The sequence below is a fragment of the Paramormyrops kingsleyae genome, chromosome 10, assembly GCF_048594095.1.
Source record: "Paramormyrops kingsleyae isolate MSU_618 chromosome 10, PKINGS_0.4, whole genome shotgun sequence".
NCBI classification, from domain to species: Eukaryota; Metazoa; Chordata; class Actinopteri; order Osteoglossiformes; family Mormyridae; genus Paramormyrops; species Paramormyrops kingsleyae.
The window spans coordinates 16,362,799-16,380,695 of record NC_132806.1 but is presented as its reverse complement, the minus strand read 5'-3'; the positions used below and the strand labels follow the sequence as shown (position 1 = coordinate 16,380,695).

The window sequence follows — 17,897 nt, the reverse complement described above, 5'->3', positions numbered from 1 at the left end:
CACTTGAGTGATTTGATGCTAAGTGTGAAGCCATGGGGATAAAATCAGAGCCTCCAAATCTGAGGCCACGGTGCTTCCTCAGAAAGGAGCGCATCTTTACAGGTGTGTGGGAGAGCTTGCCCTTAGTGAAGGAATTACAAAAATTCAGGATCTTGTTCATGAGTGGTGGTATGATGGAATGTGAGATTGATCCATTGATCGATCCAGTTTTGTGGGCACTGAGCAGGCCCATGGTGGTGAAGCAGGGGCTAAATTAAAGCTTGTGTTTTACTTGTCAACCCATGTTCCTATGTTAAGATCAACAGTATAAGCAGCCAAACTATGATTTCTCTGAACAGTTCCTGGGCTTACCCTCTATGAAAGGGTACAGAGGGACATTGTAAGACAAACAGAACAAGGTAGTTTGTGGACTTGGAAAAAGGTCCTTACTGACCTGCTTAACACACTGCTACTGTGAGCCTCACCAGCAGGTGTGAAGGTCATGATGATACCTAAGACGCAGTGATGGACAAAATGAAGCTTCATGAACTATTTGCGGTATTTTTTGACTCCACTAGATGGTGCTCTGTTCAAAAAAGGGCACAAAGCATGTCCAATAGCAAACCAAGAGCGCCATCTAGTGGGGTCAAAAAATACAGCAAATGGTTGACTTCATTTTGTCCATCACTTCTAAGATGCAAGTCACCCAATGTGAAACCAAAGACTGCAAATCACTGCATTTTAAAATGTGTATGAGCATTGTTTGGATACAGATTATATGCTGTGGATGGTAATGTTCCAAATGTCTGCATTTGACTTTGCATGGTAATGTGTACTTTGTCAATATAATTTTAAGGCTTCTTATGAATTAAAAAGGTTTGGTACAGATCTCAAAAGCAAATTGTATTGTAACAGCTAAACTACAAGGTTATCATAGACCCATTTTTGGCTAACAATAATTAGCATTACTGTGAATGCTTGACTCCTGTTATGCTCCTAGTCACAAACACGAGCGTTTACTTAAATATTTAGTACACTTATTACTGTACACAAAGGGATACATTTTTAACAAATTATACTTTATTATTCAGAAAATATACTGTCATAAAGAATAATAGAGCAAATGTCTCACACCAATTATTGTACATCAATTATTTTTGAAATGGCAGACATTTAACAAATTAAACCCCAGCACTTTTACATGAACACACTCAATAGCCATCGTGGTCCAAGTGAATTGTGATTGGAGTGATATTCTTTCTGTTCACTGTATTTCTTGCATGTCACAGACATTAGATAATGGTGTATATATTTAGAATGCCACTTTGGATCCTTATCTTTGCAGATGTTACATTCTATCAATTCATTAAATAAGGAGAAATCTCAGATTGTTTTGTCCAAGCTACTTTCTTCATCCTCTTTTTCATCAGTCTCATTTTCTTCCTCCTCTTCTTCCTCATCAGTTTCTTCCTCACTCTCGCTATATTGGTAGTTCACGCGATTTGTGTTAACAAAAAGATCAGTGTCATCTTCAGAGCTGCTAGTCTCTCCACCTTCTTCTTCCTCTTGGTCAGCTTTGCCATCTCTCTGCTGTTGCTCCTCCCTCCTCTCTTCCACAGCAGAATCCTGTGAGAAGCCCTTTGGCCTGAGAAAATACAAAAAAACCATAAGTGCAGGGAATTTGAACAATTTCCATTAAGTTAAACTGGATGACCTATTTAATTTAAGCAAATCTTTAATGTTATCTTGACTTGCCATAGTTCAATTGATTTTTAGAAAATATATGCATTGCATATAATTCTTATTATAATTCAACTATTACATTACAGTTGTTCAGTCATAAAGGCAGCTAATCCTAATTCCAATAAAATAGAACATGTGTAATATACCCATGGAATTTCACAAGGAGTATTTTACTTCCTATTAAGGCTTTTACATTATATAACAAAGTAAGAAATGCTGGTTATCATATTAGTAATTAAAAGATACTACTATCTAAATGATTCTATTCTATTATCCCAAATAAAATGGTAAAATCAACTGAATGAAAGTAATTATAAAACAACATGAAACAATCAGGAGAAGTTGTGAGGTAGCCAGCAAGCACACAGAAGCATGAAAAAATAAATCCAAAGAACTCTTCTCACCAAACGCCCACTGCCTGTAGGTGCCGAACGTGATCCTTATAGAGTATAGCACTGATCTCCCCCTTCACCTTTTCCCCTTCCTCAATAGGATCCACAATCACAAAATCTCCTGGATGAAAGAATAATATATCACCAATGTTTCCTGAACAACTGTCAGAAATTAGAATTGACAGAAATCCTTACTGAATGTCAAATTGGCTAATGATTGCTGCTTGCTACTTTCTTTCATGCTCAAGTAGATAAATTATTGAACGCCCTCGTAAATACCTGAGTATATATCAGAACAATACAGAAGTGATTTACTGAATGCCACATGATATTAAATGAATACTGAATAAAAAATTTGAGCCAAACTAAATGCATAAAGCATAAAACGTTTAAATGGCAAGAACTTCTCCGGTTTATAATGAAGCCTTGCAGTTAACCCTTTTTTAATTAAAATGAATTGCACTATTCAAAATGTTGGACCTTGCATCTGCTCTGTCACAAACCTCTCTTTATCCAGATGTTCTTGCGGAACTTGGTGGGCATGCTGACCAGATAGCGCTCACCATGAGCTGTAATTGCCTCATGGAGGTTATTTCCTGGGCTACCAACAACCTGTGACATGAGACAGGTAAAAGAATTATACACAAATGAATAATGTGAAATGCACCACCCCATCCAAATTTATAACTGATCACCAGAAAACTACGAATTAAAAAAAAACATGCACACGATACATCAGACAAAAAAATGAAATTTTACTATACACGATAAAGACAAACATCTTCATAACCAATAGGCAGCGTATGGTTTTAAACACACACAAAATTACAGCTCCCACCCCACTCCAATATTCAAATATGTTTATTAGATTCATAAAAATGACGATGAAAACGCACTCGAACAATCTGTTGGTTCTCTGTAGGCGTAATAAAGTCGCCTAGCACTTCTTTCACCACGTGCTTGCGTTTGGTGGCTTGTGACATCACAACAGCATTCAATGGAACTTCACGTAGGCGGCTGCAAAATGCGTAGAGATTCTTCTATGTATATTTGCCCCAGCTGTGGAGAAAACACGATTAAACAATAACTGCACACGTAAAGAAAAGTACATGTAAAAATAAATGCTGATCAAAACGGTCAGTTAATGTAAGATGCTATTTTCAATGTACATACGCATCCAAACATATTTAGTTACATTTACACAAAGAATGGATAGTTAACAACTATCTCAAGTGAATAGGAGATAATATTCACACAGTTGATTGAGTACTGTTCAGCCACAAAATAACAAGCTAGCTATTGTAATTTAGCACTGACATCACCTCAAAATTCTGTGAAGTGTTAGATTCAGTTAAAGGTTTATTAGGAGCATTGCAGCGATCCGCTGAGATATAAACGACGATAGAACAGCCAACAAATACTACCTAGCTATCCAACGTCAACAATGATCAGTAAAGGTAGTGCACGGTGACTCGTAATCCAACTTTGAATATATTAGACAGAAATATTTTAGGTTACCTTGAAAGTAGAACTAAGGTTAATAAAAGCTGTATTTCCAGTGAAATTCGCAACTAAGGTGTACTCCGAGAAGATGTTCATAAATGTTATTCAAGAAAAACGGATACCTTCTCGGTACAAAAAAGCACACGTGCCAATATGTGCAATGACTTCCGGTACGTCGTTTATATATGTCCCATATGTTAAAATTATGTATATCAATAGCATTTTATTCTGTATTAGTTTTAGTTTTTCCCACATATATTGTAAACGTTCCTGTTAGAATTAAGCAAATTCATTAGGACTCAAGTGCAATATACAAATACCTAATTTATATAAAAAATTTAAACTTTAGTGTTATAATTTCCTAAATCTTGAGTGCACTAACCATTTTAAATTAGATGTAATAAAAGTACAAGAAATATACAAATATATAGTGGCATTTCAATGTTAGATATTATATGCAGTCGTGTATGTTTGTTTTTCGACAATGTGCTAACATTCTTGTTTCACTGGAACTACATTTAAATTCGCAAGTAGGGCGCTAACGGAAAGACCCTTTAAATGGAGGGAAGCCCGAGAAAACCATAATGGAACTAGAAAAGCAAGCACCGTGTTGTAGTTACGCCAATACATTTATCTGAACCTAACAAAAAACCGAATTGATCATTTCAGGTAAGAAAATATTTATTGCCGAAAACAACATGGGAAAATACTTCAGGATAAATTTGGTAAATTAAGTGAGGAATACACAATACTTGCATGGTGCTACTTATGCTTTAGTAGATAAGTATGTACGCAATTTCCAACGCAGTTACAGTAAACCACGCCCCCTTGTCGCAAACCCTCTCCAGCCGCGATCTAGGGTTCGATTGAATTGATTAACGTTGTGCAAAATGTAAGTGAACGAATGTGAAGGCCATTTAAATTGTGGTACCTTAAATCCGACAAGTTACCCCGATAAGCCAGTAACCCGGCTTCGTAGTACAGGCCGCAGGTTCATTTACAATAAGATCAAAAACAAGGGCTAGCGTTTCCCTTCCAGTTCCTGTACAATTTCTATGACGGAAGCGCTTAAAAATTGGCGGCGGGATCCGGAAACAGTATTAGAATTTTCCTGAGCGCAATTGCAGACGATATACGGACGCCTGTCCACGATTAATTGAAAGAAAAAAAAAGAAAGAAAGACAGGTAGCTCTTCAATTTATTTCATATTATTTAACATTGTTTTATGTTTTCATTGATTTTCTTACTAATAAATTGTACGTTACTGATGTTGGGTCACTATCGTGTTAACTGTTCATGGTACATTAAATTTGAATTAACTAAGTGGATGGTAGAATATTTGGTGTTAGAAAATGGTCTCACAATGACAAATATATAATCTCTAGTTATTATAACTTTATTTTGGCGAAATTAGTTAAATTGGCTAGTTAGGTATTGCTTTCGTTTTTGCTTCGTGAGAAGGTATTAGGTTGTATGTATATGCTAGCTAAAAAGATGTAGTTTTCAGTTGCTACCACAATAAAACTGATGTCATTTGAGGACACATCCGATATCATTATTTAATTCATGCGATGAAACAGCTGATCAGCAAAGTTGTGAGATTTCCTGCTGCCTGCTCGCCAATATAATGTAGCTGCAATCTCTTCCTCTAAAGGTGGCGTATTGCCTTTGATATAACGCCTACGATATAATCCGCTCTGTTTATGTAACATATTAATAGCTGATCTAATTGCCAAGCATTTGTGGGCACATTACCGAATAGGGGTTGTGGCTCATGATTTTTTTAAATAATCGACTGGGAAACGTCCGTTGTTTATTTCTTGATGTCCCACATAGCTATCGCCAATGGACATGGTGGCGGGCTGTTTACTGTAATGAACTATAATTAACGCGGTATTTTGACTCGGAACTGAAAGCAGAGATGAAAATGGGTGCGGTATGTGGGACCGTCCTGTTTGTTTTGAGCTCAAGTTCGTTCTTAGATGGGGCAGATTAAGAATTCATTAATGATATTTGCAAAATTCACATTAAGTAATATGACCGTAAAAAATACAAACCGTCAGAGCATATGAACTTATTGACCAAATTAAGTGTGTTTTGTGTTTTTAGATAATACTTTATTGATTACAAGGGGAGGTTATATGAGTAGAAGATTAATTCCATTTAGTTCCCCCTATATCCAACCTATTTTCCATGAAGTCGGGTGTGCAGAGCACATTATTTCAATGGTTGATGATAATACAAGATTGTATTTGTGTACTAATTTCACAGAGGGAACAGTCATGTAATATTGTTTATTTTTTGTGGTTCATTTTGCTTCTCTAAAAAGGGTTTTAAGACTGCATAGTGCTTTCTAATATACATTACACTGGCTTTCACCTTGTGTCCTAAATAAGAACAACTGATTCTGTGTCCACCCGCTTTGTGTAGCTGACACAGGGCACAGCAGACAGCCAGAATGTCATCGACATCCCAAAAACACAAGGAATTCGTAGCCGAGCCCATGGGCGAGAAGTCTGTGATGGCGCTGGCAGGAATCGGGGAGGTTTTGGGGAAACGACTGGAGGAGAAAGGCTTCGATAAGGTGTGTTTACGGCATGCACTACTTCATGTATGCCAGCATGCTTTCTTCTGTTTCGCATAGTACTGATGTGTCTTATTGAATGTTGGGTCTCCTCCATAGCCTCCCCTACTGATATTTCTTCCCATAGGCATATGTTGTCCTGGGCCAGTTCTTGGTGCTAAAAAAAGATGAGGAACTGTTTCGTGACTGGCTGAAGGACACCTGTGGCGCTAACGCCAAGCAGCAGGGCGACTGCTACAGCTGTCTACGTGAATGGTGTGACTCCTTCCTGTAATCCCACCCTCTGGCACTGTGCCTTTTCTCACAGTCTCATCCACGTCGTCTCCAGTGCTCGAGTTGCCACCACAAATCTGTATATCATCCACGTTCTCCTACACTGTGTATAGACTGTTCCTCGCACACAGTACCTCTTACAATGTGTATGTTGGGTTTTGGTTTTCGGAGGAATGACTGATACAGATGGATATGATGGAATTAGTACTATTGAACCCGAAGATGGAATATTTTAACTACAACATGAAAAATCGTTCTTTTTATTTTGAATTTAACATTTAATATCCTAAAACATGTTCACTTTGGGGTACAGTTTTATGAAATATTTGGTAACTCTTTAATTGGTCATTTCTTGGATTTTCTCACCCTGATGTAAGTGTTGTATTTTAAATAAAGAATTGCAAGGCAGTCCTGTTTTGTGATATGAGAACTCCAAAGTCATGCTGAGCTCTTAGAGGTATTGGAAAAAGCCCAGGCCCACAGAACCTACTAAATAAAGTGAAATATAACCTTTGACTTGTATGATGATTTTAGGGGGAGTTTGCTGCTATCGTGTTATGATTAAAACAGCTAGAAGATAGTAACTGACACTGGGTAAGCTTTCTTTTGTGACTGTGAAAATGGGGTTAAAAATCCTTTACAAATACTCAAGTTTTATTTAAAACCCAACCCAATGGTTTTTTTTATGTTTCAGTTGTTTTTAAATAAACAGAACTGTAATATGAACTTTTCTTGCATGCATTATCTGTTGGCTGATTTGTATTTAAGGGCCAGTCCTATAATTCAACTTGGAATCTGAAGTCAGTTAAGTGACCCCAGGGTATCACTCTCTCAGATACTGAATATTTTTAGGAGAGCAACTAACAGAGGTGGAGCGTTCAGGTTCAGAAAGTACAAATCCAGACCATGGTTTTGTTGCAACCAACTAGTTTGAGAAGTCTGTGACTATGCTCAACTGATTGGTTAAAACAAAACCTTGGTCTGGATTTGTACTTGCTGGACCTGAACTCTCCACCTCTGGCTACTACACAAATTATGTAGTTTAGTTTTTGATTTATAGTTGTCAGGCCATTTAACTAAAGACAACCCAATAGCAACACAGTAATGGAGGAAAATGCAGGGTTTTTTTTTTATTCCATGTTTTTCCCACCAAAATGACTGATACACCCTTAATGCATATCACACGAATATCCAAAATAATTAAACAGTTCCATCAAATGGCATTTTTACTGAAATCCAGAATGAGCTACGCTATATCACTGGTCCAGCCATTACAGAGAGGAATCAATGAGAATCAATACATTAATGGAAAAGCATGTGATTATCTCGGAAAGTAATTCTAGCATATGGCTGCTGATGTTACATTGCACCCATCTGTAAAAACCTCCACACCTTAAGATTAAATGTGACAAAGGTTAAATCTAATTTGTTACAGTAAACACTAAAATCAAAATATGCTATGTAATGTGACCTTTCAACTGTGCTATAATATCCTGATAAAAGTCTATTTAAAACAAACTACAAAACAGTCAAGGAATTTTATAGCAAAATGAAATAATATTTTCGCCATTTTATTTTTTAATGTTTCCTCTGACCACTTTAATTTTGGTGCATTTCATTTAACAGCTATTCTGTCCCCATTTTGTGTGTTACGGTGTGGGGTGGGAATATTCTTTCCAATGCTACTCAGTAGACGCTGCACTGTCAAGGATGAACATTCAGTTCACCACAGCCGAGGAACACATTCTGTTTATCCCACACAGCCTGGAGCCCCTGTAGAGGTAGTAATAACCCTGCAAAACACAGACGAGTGTTACCAGTCGAACACATTAATAAGCCAACAATACTACATAGGGCTGGACAATTAAATGAATTTGAGAGATTTTGGCTTCCAAACAATTATTACTAATCCAGACAGAATTATTCTTGTGCCACGTATCATTTTGTAACGCCCCTGTTTTCTCTTGTCATAAACCAAGCACACCCCTTTTTTTATTTGTTTCTCAGTTGAATTATATTTAGAGTTCAAGGAAATCCACTATTAAAAAGACAATAAAAAATACTAGATTTTTCCAAAGTGAATGAGTCATCCATCCATCCATTTTCTGAAACTAGTTATCCTATTCAGGCAGGGAACAACCCAGGTTGAGGCACCAACCCATCACTGGGCACACTCACAAACCAATTCACTCATTCACCTGACTATGCAATCTGGTAACTCCAATCAGCCTCAGCGTGTTTTTGGACTGTGTAGGGAAACCCTACAACAACATGGGGAGAACATGCAAATTCCAGACACATGGAACCCTGGTGGAGACTTGAACCCAGGTCCTAGAGATGTGAGGCGATTCGCACTGCACCCCCCATGCCGCCACAATGACTAATTGTGTTAAATAATCATGATTATGATTTTTGCCATAATCGAGCAGCCCTAAAAATATACTACTATAAAAAATAATAATGAAATGTGTTGAGTCTGAAAATGAGCTAATGCAGAATAGTTTTAATGATTCTACTAATATAGCCATTACATCGGTTTTCAGATGCAGACTACCATCTGAAATGTTTTATTATGACTAGCAAGAGTCTTATGACTGTACACTACTGCTATCTGGGTAACTTTTTCAGGAAATTATTCAGGGCAACAGAATTTCCTCATTTAGTTTCTTAAGTACAGACTCAGCTGGTTTGTTATGAGCTCGTGACACATCTGCATGTGACAAGATGACTCTAGGAACCAATAGTTTTAGCAAACAACCTTGCTGAAAGTCTGACGATGAGGTGGCAATCAAGGGAGCTACATCATTTGGACAGAATTCTCACAGAAATACGGATTACTACGGTTATCTGTCCACCCAACGTCCAACTCTTTATCCAGTACTTGCTCACGATCAGCCTCAACCTCAGACCAGATGGCTATACATGCATAACCATGTGTGTGTGGACATTTGACAGAATAGCATTTCCCACCTGCTCTCCATAGTCTTCACCCCAGCTGTTTTTAATGGCCCAGAATGGAATTCCCTTACCTGCATACAGGAGGGGAAAGCAATGTCAGGGAGGTTGAAGGTCATTGCATATTTGTACACTAAAGTGTGCGCGTGTGTCTTTGTGTGTAAGGCTCACGTTCTCCGTATCCCACAAGCAGCACCGCGTGGTCAATCATCCAGGGGTTACAGAAGATCTTCATGGGTCGAGACACTCCTCTGCGGTAGAACTGAGGGATGACAGGGAAGCAGTGAAAGAGAAGACGAGGGAAACATAAGTATGAGCGGTGTCAGGGATGAAGAGAAAAGCTGTAGGCTGTGCTCCCTACAAGGGCGGATCCAGAGGACATACCTGCATTGCAAAAGCATTGAGAGCGATGGAAACTGGGCCATTTTCTGCCAGCCATGCTGCAATTTCTGCATGCACAAACAAGGCAACTTCAACTTCCGCCAGAATGTGACAATTAAATGCACGCTCATTCCGGCTGCCTGATCTTCTCCTTTCTCCCTCACATCTCCATTTTCCCCACACTTGGCCTTATCTTCCCAAGCTTCTCACCGTTTTCATCCCTGGGCAGCTCAACAGAGCCGTTTATGTAGGCCGCCACTTTCCCCGAGGAAAACCCGCAGCTCTGCTTGTGTCCGATGTAGCTGTAGTCGATTTCAGTCTCCAGGCCTCCTGAAATCAGTAGCACACGCGGGGGTTGGAGAAAACAGCTGGACAACCTTTCAGATTTTTTGTGTCTGCGCTTCTCCAGTCCTCCGCCACCTCACTTCCTCCTACCCAGCTTCTCGATGGCCTCATAAGCATTCGAGGGGAGGCCACCCCCACACGCTTGATCGAGGCGGTCACAGTCTACCAGCTCTGCCGGAGAGACACACAAAGTGAAACGTATTATTTCGGGGGTCCACTATCAAAAGGACAGCATGACAGAGGAAAAAGACATTCAGATGCTCACCTTGCTCAGACAAAGACAGCAATTTGCCTTTCTTTAGAAACCACTGACCCTCGATGTTCCCGGTGACTGAGAATGCCCAGCATGATCCACATAAGCCCTGTCACACAACCATAAGTACAGCATTGGACCAAGGTACACCATACACAGAATATTAATGTCATGCACAACACCAGGTGATCAAAACCACATTTACAGTTTATTTATTTAGCAGATGCTCCTCTCCAAAGCAACACATTTTTGAGAAAGCTGGGTCAGACAGTCCCTAAAGTAACTGGGGATTAAGGGCCTTGGTCAAGGGCTCAACGGCAAAATCATTCTGCTGACCCAGGGATTTGAACTGGTGCCTTCTAATCACAGACACAGAGTTTTCTTATGCAAGAAAGAGGATGAAATTATACAATACAGACGCTCCTCTACTTACGAACTTTCAACTTACAAATTTTCAGACATATGAACGAAGAGGACTGCAAGTCCAAATTGTGTTTGTTGAGCTCCTGTTTCCTGTCCGTAACATCAATTTGTTTTTCTGTGCACCAATTCTGCCTAGTACAATGTCTGGCTGCTAATCCTGCTGCACAACAGCATAGCGTGCGTACTCCCAGCATCCTAGATTTTTGTACTTGCGTGTACCCTTAAAATGATGTTGAATAACGACTTACGAATATTTCTAGTTACGAACGGCGGTTCAGAACGTAACTCGTTCGTAAGTAGAGGAGCGTCTGTATTAACAACACTGTGATAATGGTAGGATGTATCAATTTAACACACCAGTTAAAGCAGTAAGTACAAACAAGAGTACACAAAACATACAGTGAGTCTGTAACAATTCATTATGTAAGAATACCCCATTACGTAATAACAAATTACAAATACCCCATTATGTAAAAAAAAAATAAAAAAAAAAATTTCCACTTCATTATGTGAATGCGATTTTCGCCTTTTTTCGGAAAAGTGAAAATCCTTTTTGGATATCGATCGGTTTGCGAAAACAGGTACTAATGTCGGTCTTTCATAAATGTGAAGTGGCGTAGAGCGAACTTTGGAAAAACGGGGTATTCCTGGTGTAATATAATTAAATGTATAACGTATATATTATCTAGCATGATAATGGAGTAATCAGTCATCTAAATCGCCAGGTTAGATCAGTGCTTCCCAACCCGGTCCTTGCGGACCCCCAAACAGTCCACATTTTTGCTCCCTCCTAATTTCCTGCCAGACAGTCCACATTTATGCTCCTTTCCAGCTCCCGGTAGACTGTCTACGGGTTGGGAAACTGGGGCAGCAGATATTAATGGCTGTGTTCATATGTTCGTTTGCTTCCTGTCACCTGGTTCTTGACTGGGCTAATGGCCCCATGCTCTCTCCAGTCCCAGCTGGGTGGGGCCGCACTGATGGCTGCCGGTGCTGGTTTCATGGGCCGCTGGAGACTCCACTGGCTCAGGAGAGGATTTAGGTACAGTGACCGAAACTCATCCTCTATGCACAGAAATAGAGACCCACAGGACACATTTAAATCATCGGGGGAAAACTCCATGATTAATGAAATCAGTAACACGCTTGCAAACAAGCATGAAAAATAGTAGCTTTGAATGAAAACAGACATATTTGCATGAATACACACCTGTGAGGTCACTGAATTTGGTGACCCCATACTCTGCTGACCCTTGGTCCAACGACTGCAGGGTCTGCGCAGTCTTCATATTCTTCTGGAAAATGCGCAGCCGCTTGTCAGCCTCTGTCAAGGTGAGAAAACCAGTGTTACAGGACTTGTAGCCTTTCGCTGACTCAGCCTTCAGTATGCGGCTCTGATCCGCATGATTCATACACAGAAGAATTCATTCACTGTGCCACCGTGTGACATAACAGGGCCAAAGTTTTATACACCATAGCTGAACATCTAACCTTTTACACAAACTCTGAGTATATGTGGCTAATACAACATAAATGATCATTAAACTGGCCACTGGTGTTGAGCTTCACACACAATGTCTTGTTCACCTGTATACTGTGACTCAATACTTACATATTGGACACACATAAACCACAGCAATTCCTGTCAAATATTTTAAGTATTCAACAGCTTGAAAAATAAAAAATCATCCATAATGGTAAACATTTGATGGCCAATAATGAAATGAACGTCAGCACCACCTCTCACCTTCCTGGCTGCTGTAACTGCGGTTGTATTTGGCTACAAACTCTTTAAACTCGGATAACAGCTCCACAGATTTCTGCGACAAAAAAAGCAAATGAAGGAGAGCAAAAGCACAACGTCGCTGAGCATCCACTGAAGATCCATCCACTGAAGATCCATCCGTGAGTTCAGCTTTAGCAGGTGCTAATCATGTGAACACTGCAGTGATTTTGGAGCCTAAGCTGAATGTGCAGGTGAGGCGCAACCTGCACAGGACCTCAGTCAACGGGAGTCAAATGCAAACTGCAAAATGGAGTCATTAACTGAAGTATAGAGAATGTATGTGAAAACACCCATACAAACGCACAGGAATGCAAGCACACAATCCTGGTGTTGAACTACTAGCACTATCAGGTGAATAAACATGGACAAGATCTACAACAAACAAGCTTGAAATACAGCCTCTCCCCAGGTTACAACAGGGTCACGTTCTGGTAAAGCTATTGTAAGGTGAAAATATCGTGAGGCAAAAGTGCATTCCAATAGACTACACCTAACCTAACAAACTTCCCAGCCTAGCCTACCTTAAACATGCTTAGAACACTTACATTAATTAGCCTACAGTTGGGTGAAATCATTAACACAAAGCCTATTTTATAAGAAAATGTTGAATAATGTACTGAAAGTGAAAAACATTTACGCATCGTAAAGTCAAAATATTGTAACACGACCATCGTAACCTGGGGCGAGTCTGTATATCAAGTGACAATAGCAGGCAGATATACTGGTTTTCTATTACCTTGTCATGGGCGCTGGGAGAGAGAGCCCCAGCATCAATCTGACTGTTCTCGGTGTCGGGAGCTAAAGAAGACATGAATGGTACTCATATCAGTTCAGATTAATCACCCAGCCTCAAACCACTACAATAACATCGGAGGTCAATTAAAGCAGCCCTCTTATCCTCATTTCCACTGTTCATGATTTTATTTTGGGGGTATACTAGAACAGATTTACATGATTCATCCACCCACCCATTTTCCAACACTGCTTATCCTATTCAGGGTTGCAGGGGGTCTGGAGCCTATGGGCACAAGGCAGGGAACAACCCATCACAGGGCACCAACCCATCACAGGGCACCAACCCATCACAGGGCACCAACCCATCACAGGGCACATTCACGCACCATTCTCACCAATAGGGAATCTGGCAACTCCAATTAACCTCAACATGTTTCTGGGCTGTGGGGGGGACACGGGAGTACACAGAGGACATCCCATGATGACACAGGGAAAACATGCCAACTCCACACACATGGAACCCTGGCAGAGACTTGAACCCGTGTCCCAGAGATGTGAGGTGACAATGCTAACCACTGCAGCACCGTACCACCCCTTATGTGTTTCAATGTTCCAAAAGCATATTATTTTTCTCATGCTGGACATTTGTATTCACTCTGCCTATAACTGACTGAAATGTGCTGTTAGAGCTTTAAGCCCCACCCCCGATGAGCTTAGTGTGCTCTGACTGGTCAGCTTGCCCAACCGGTCAGCTTGCCCTACACGTTCTGCCCCTGTCTTGTAGTCTGCAGACAGAGCCTTGCAGGAAGGGAGCCAATAAGGATTGTGTTACGAGGTGACCTCACCATGTCACAGAAGATAGGTCTATAATTCTAACTAGGCATTTCCAGCAGATTAATGAAGAGCGGGGGACTTTGGGCCTTAAGACTTTGCAGACCGTTTACATGCACATAGACACGCTAACAGAAAGGGAAAAACCGGAAGCGTATAGCAGGTCCCCTTTAAGCGGTGAGGAACTCCTCCCACCCAGCAGTACTGACAGGCTCACACTCACCGTCTGGCTGGCATTTCTGTTTGAGCAGAGTGGTCGTGCTGAACCACGGTAGGTCCCAAATCTCGAACGCACACACCTCCGTCTGGGATGGGCAGCACCATGAAGACATGAACAGAGAATTATCATCGTTCAATATTTTAATGATGGGGAAAAGCATTTAAATTTAGGGCAGAAAATTTTATATCACCAAAAGAATATGGACCAGAATCCTGAAGATACACCAGGTGAGTGAAGAGAGCCGATTTAAATCACCCGGCTTTTTTTTAATGCATGGAACCTATGGCTTTAGGTAGATTTCTGCACTGTAAAACAGAACTGATGGAAACAGGCACTGATGCATACGGTCTGGGATGAGGAGTTTCTACATGTTGGCCTGAAATCATGTGCCTGAGAGTCAGATGGTCTAAGCCATGTGATGAAAAGCTTGTGATTAATCTGATGAGCATCCAGACAAAAGCAGAAACACAACTAGCTCAGCCTTAAGATGTTCTTGAAACATTCCTGTACGTTGCCCAAGTTCTGAAGACATCAAACATCCATCTCCTCAAGTGGAAAAGTACAGACTTGGAGGTAGACACACACACAAAAAAACCCGATGACAGGCCGACTGAGACACTTACACTCTTCTGCTTGTAAATGATATATGGGGCATTATTAGTACAGGGTGCCTTTGGGACCCCATAAAAGGCTTGTCCACCCAGCAAAGGAAACACAGTAGAGGGGATGAGGATATGGCGGAATGCCAGGATGGATGTGTTATGCTAAACCACAGCCAACCACAGACACAATATGAGGAAAGCCAGGAAAAATAGGAATGAGCACTGGGGATGCAGGAGTTGTGCTCACTCCATTGAGGATGTAAAATTGTGATGTGATTGATGTCAAAGGTCAGTTTCTTAAAGGGCCAGTTACCCCAATATGATAGGGTGGATAGCAATTGAAAGGACACACTCAAAATATGAACTTAAAAACTTATAGTTTATTTAGAATTTTTGTTATTTGACCAATGAGATAACCAAACAGCACCTGGTGCATGTGAAAACCCTCTATAGGCCTACCCCATCAAATGGCATAATTAAAAAAAAAAAAAAAGTATTTAAAAATAGATGTCATTATACATAATATATTTATATTGAGGCATCCTATATTGAGAAAGACCCACACCAAATCAGCATATCACCAGTGACTTTACCAGCAGCTGGGTAGGTACTGTATGTGTGCTGGCATAAGTAAGAAGGGTCTCCACAATGACGACCGATCATTTGTCTCACCTTCAGTTTGTTGGGCTCAGCATGGAAGTCACAAACGGCGGAGTCAGCCAAAACCTCCGACTTCTTACACAGAGTGTTCCCCAGCTCGGCCACAATGCTGTATTTCACCCCCTTCACCAGCTGTAGCAGAAAAACACACCATCATTCCCAGCCATCCAAATCCTACACGGACGTTACGTTCAAGCTCCGTTACAAATGACAAGGTACGATCGTTACTAAACTCGTGCTGCGTTGCTGCTGTCAGTTGGGGTAATATCAGTTTTTAATAACCACATTCAACGTGCAATTCAGATTTTAGAAATCTTATGCAGTTTGTATTATTTATAAAACATAAAATGTTTCGATAGAATTTAAAATATTATTAGCAAATATTGTTATAACATTCACGATTCAATATCAAATCCACAATGTTACACAAAATGTGAAGAGCTGCAACGTTTAATTGCAACATCTGATCTAATGAAGAACCATCTCGACTAAAAAGTATTTTATTTTTATTGAGCAGGGTGTATCGTTATGTGCTTCTGAAGATGACAAACAGGGATAATTAACATGCTCGTCACACAGTTCAGCGCATACGCAACGTACGATGCATTGCCTGTCGAACACTTTACATTTAACTACCTTTTAATTCTTCACAGTTAAATAAGCGACAATGCATAACGTCTAGTAAGTTTAATACTAATTTATGAAGACATGTGGGTGACTGTCAAAATTCCTACTTGGTTTATTTCTTATAATATCTGAATCTAAAATACCTGTTTACGGGCGGAGATGATCTTTATAACTCTGCGCAGATAAATTCCGTTGGATCCCATGTTGTACCGTCCCTCTGCAAACCTTACTGCCTTCTGCAAACCGGGGTCGGAATCCGGCAAACGAACCGGCTGACCGGGTGATCCGGTAACACCGTGCTCCGGAGACCCATCAAGGGCCATAACTAAAGCATTAAAAATTAGCATTATAAAGCATGTGATGTAGCATACGCGCAGGTTTTTCGATTCCATCTTGGCAGAAATAAAAGGAACAAGAGATCAGTCAGCGGTGGGTTTCTGATCTTTAATTTAAGCGATCTGGCCACTTCGGACTGCGTCCTACCCAGACTGACGGCTGCGGCGCCGCGTTTGTTTTGACACGCTTTTGGGGTTGGGAGGGGGCATGACGTTTTCCTCCCATCTGTCCCGGGGATTTAAGCGAATTAAGATGGCGCTTCCCGCAACATAAGTTGTTTGTGAGGACTTTGAGTAAAACCCCATTGCTAAGACCAATATATTTATATTTTGCGTCATTTTTACCCACCTTAAACCGGAGTCCAATGTCTTCTGCTGGTTAGGTGCTTAAGTCTGGTACGCAGGTACGAAAAAAATAAATATAAATAATTGTAGAATATGTTAAAATATTTCATCCCTGCCATTAACCATTTCACTGCGAAAGAAATACGCTAGACAGGAAGTTTTAAAGTTACAGTTTTATTATAGTGTATTACAGAACGCTGTAACTGTATGTGTTTATATATTACAAGATTACTTTAGTAAATAGAATCTTATGATATACCTTTTTTGTATATAGGTCCAGATTAGCATCACTTACCCTATCAGGCCTAGACACTGCGAATGTTGACATTGTACATTTAACTGTCTGTCTGTTCTGCAAACTTGAGTAAACTTTTCATATTTAGCAACGTTTCAGTGTTTTGAATCAATTTTCTGTGTGCTACGAGTTACGTTGTAGGTGTAACGATTGTTTATGTAGAATTATGTTTTCCAGGGTTTGTATTTTTTCTGAATTTCTAAGTATGATACTTGCTTTTGACCAGTGTACGCACCATTCAGCGTAACTTGTAATTACTCTGCTTGCTTGATGCTTGCTTTGTTAATTCAAGAGTTGCACAACAGGTTACCATTATAAGTATTGTAATGGTCTATGGATGTCTGTTTGTGAAACAGGCAACAATACCATGGGAATAATTGTCATAATGTGTCAGTGTTTGTGTAAACTACCAAATAGCTGGGTTTCGGCAAGCAAATGGAAGCTCTGCATATTTCTTTCTATGCTGAATACTACAGGTAGTAACGTGTCTTACGATGATGGGAGTCTGGGCGTTCAAAATAAATTGAGGGGAATTACAAATTGAAGTGTAGTAGTGGTCTAGCGTGGTAATACTGGTGACTCCTCTACGCAAACACCTCCCCATTGCTGATGGTGTAGAAGCACGTGAGG

General features: G+C 40.2%; 2 protein-coding genes across 3 annotated transcripts; one reads left to right on the top strand and one right to left on the bottom strand.

Moving 5' to 3' along the window:
- Positions 1-1,037: 1,037 nt before the first annotated feature.
- On the bottom strand, positions 1,038-16,815 carry eif1ad (eukaryotic translation initiation factor 1A domain containing). The gene is made up of 18 exons (XM_023795095.2): positions 16,436-16,815; positions 15,678-15,797; positions 14,407-14,488; positions 13,354-13,415; positions 12,579-12,651; positions 12,042-12,155; positions 11,748-11,896; positions 10,421-10,517; positions 10,246-10,326; positions 10,021-10,140; positions 9,814-9,878; positions 9,601-9,691; positions 9,445-9,503; positions 8,202-8,267; positions 3,011-3,154; positions 2,618-2,726; positions 2,127-2,235; positions 1,038-1,624 (listed from the first exon to the last, which is right to left on the bottom strand). Exons 1-18 carry the CDS (start codon positions 16,682-16,684, stop codon positions 1,363-1,365), a joined length of 2,052 nt encoding a protein of 683 aa, XP_023650863.2. The 5' UTR covers positions 16,685-16,815; the 3' UTR covers positions 1,038-1,362.
- LOC111835137 (BAF nuclear assembly factor 1) lies at positions 4,156-7,200 on the top strand. 2 transcript variants are annotated; one of them, XM_023795134.2, is made up of 3 exons: positions 4,156-4,286; positions 6,048-6,201; positions 6,329-7,200. In XM_023795134.2, exons 2-3 carry the CDS (start codon positions 6,076-6,078, stop codon positions 6,473-6,475), a joined length of 273 nt encoding a protein of 90 aa, XP_023650902.1. In that variant the 5' UTR covers positions 4,156-4,286; positions 6,048-6,075; the 3' UTR covers positions 6,476-7,200. The 2 variants fall into 2 exon arrangements, with proteins under 2 accessions (XP_023650902.1, XP_023650893.1); XM_023795125.2 differs by lacking the exon at positions 4,156-4,286 and adding an exon at positions 4,657-4,802.
- Positions 16,816-17,897: the final 1,082 nt, after the last annotated feature.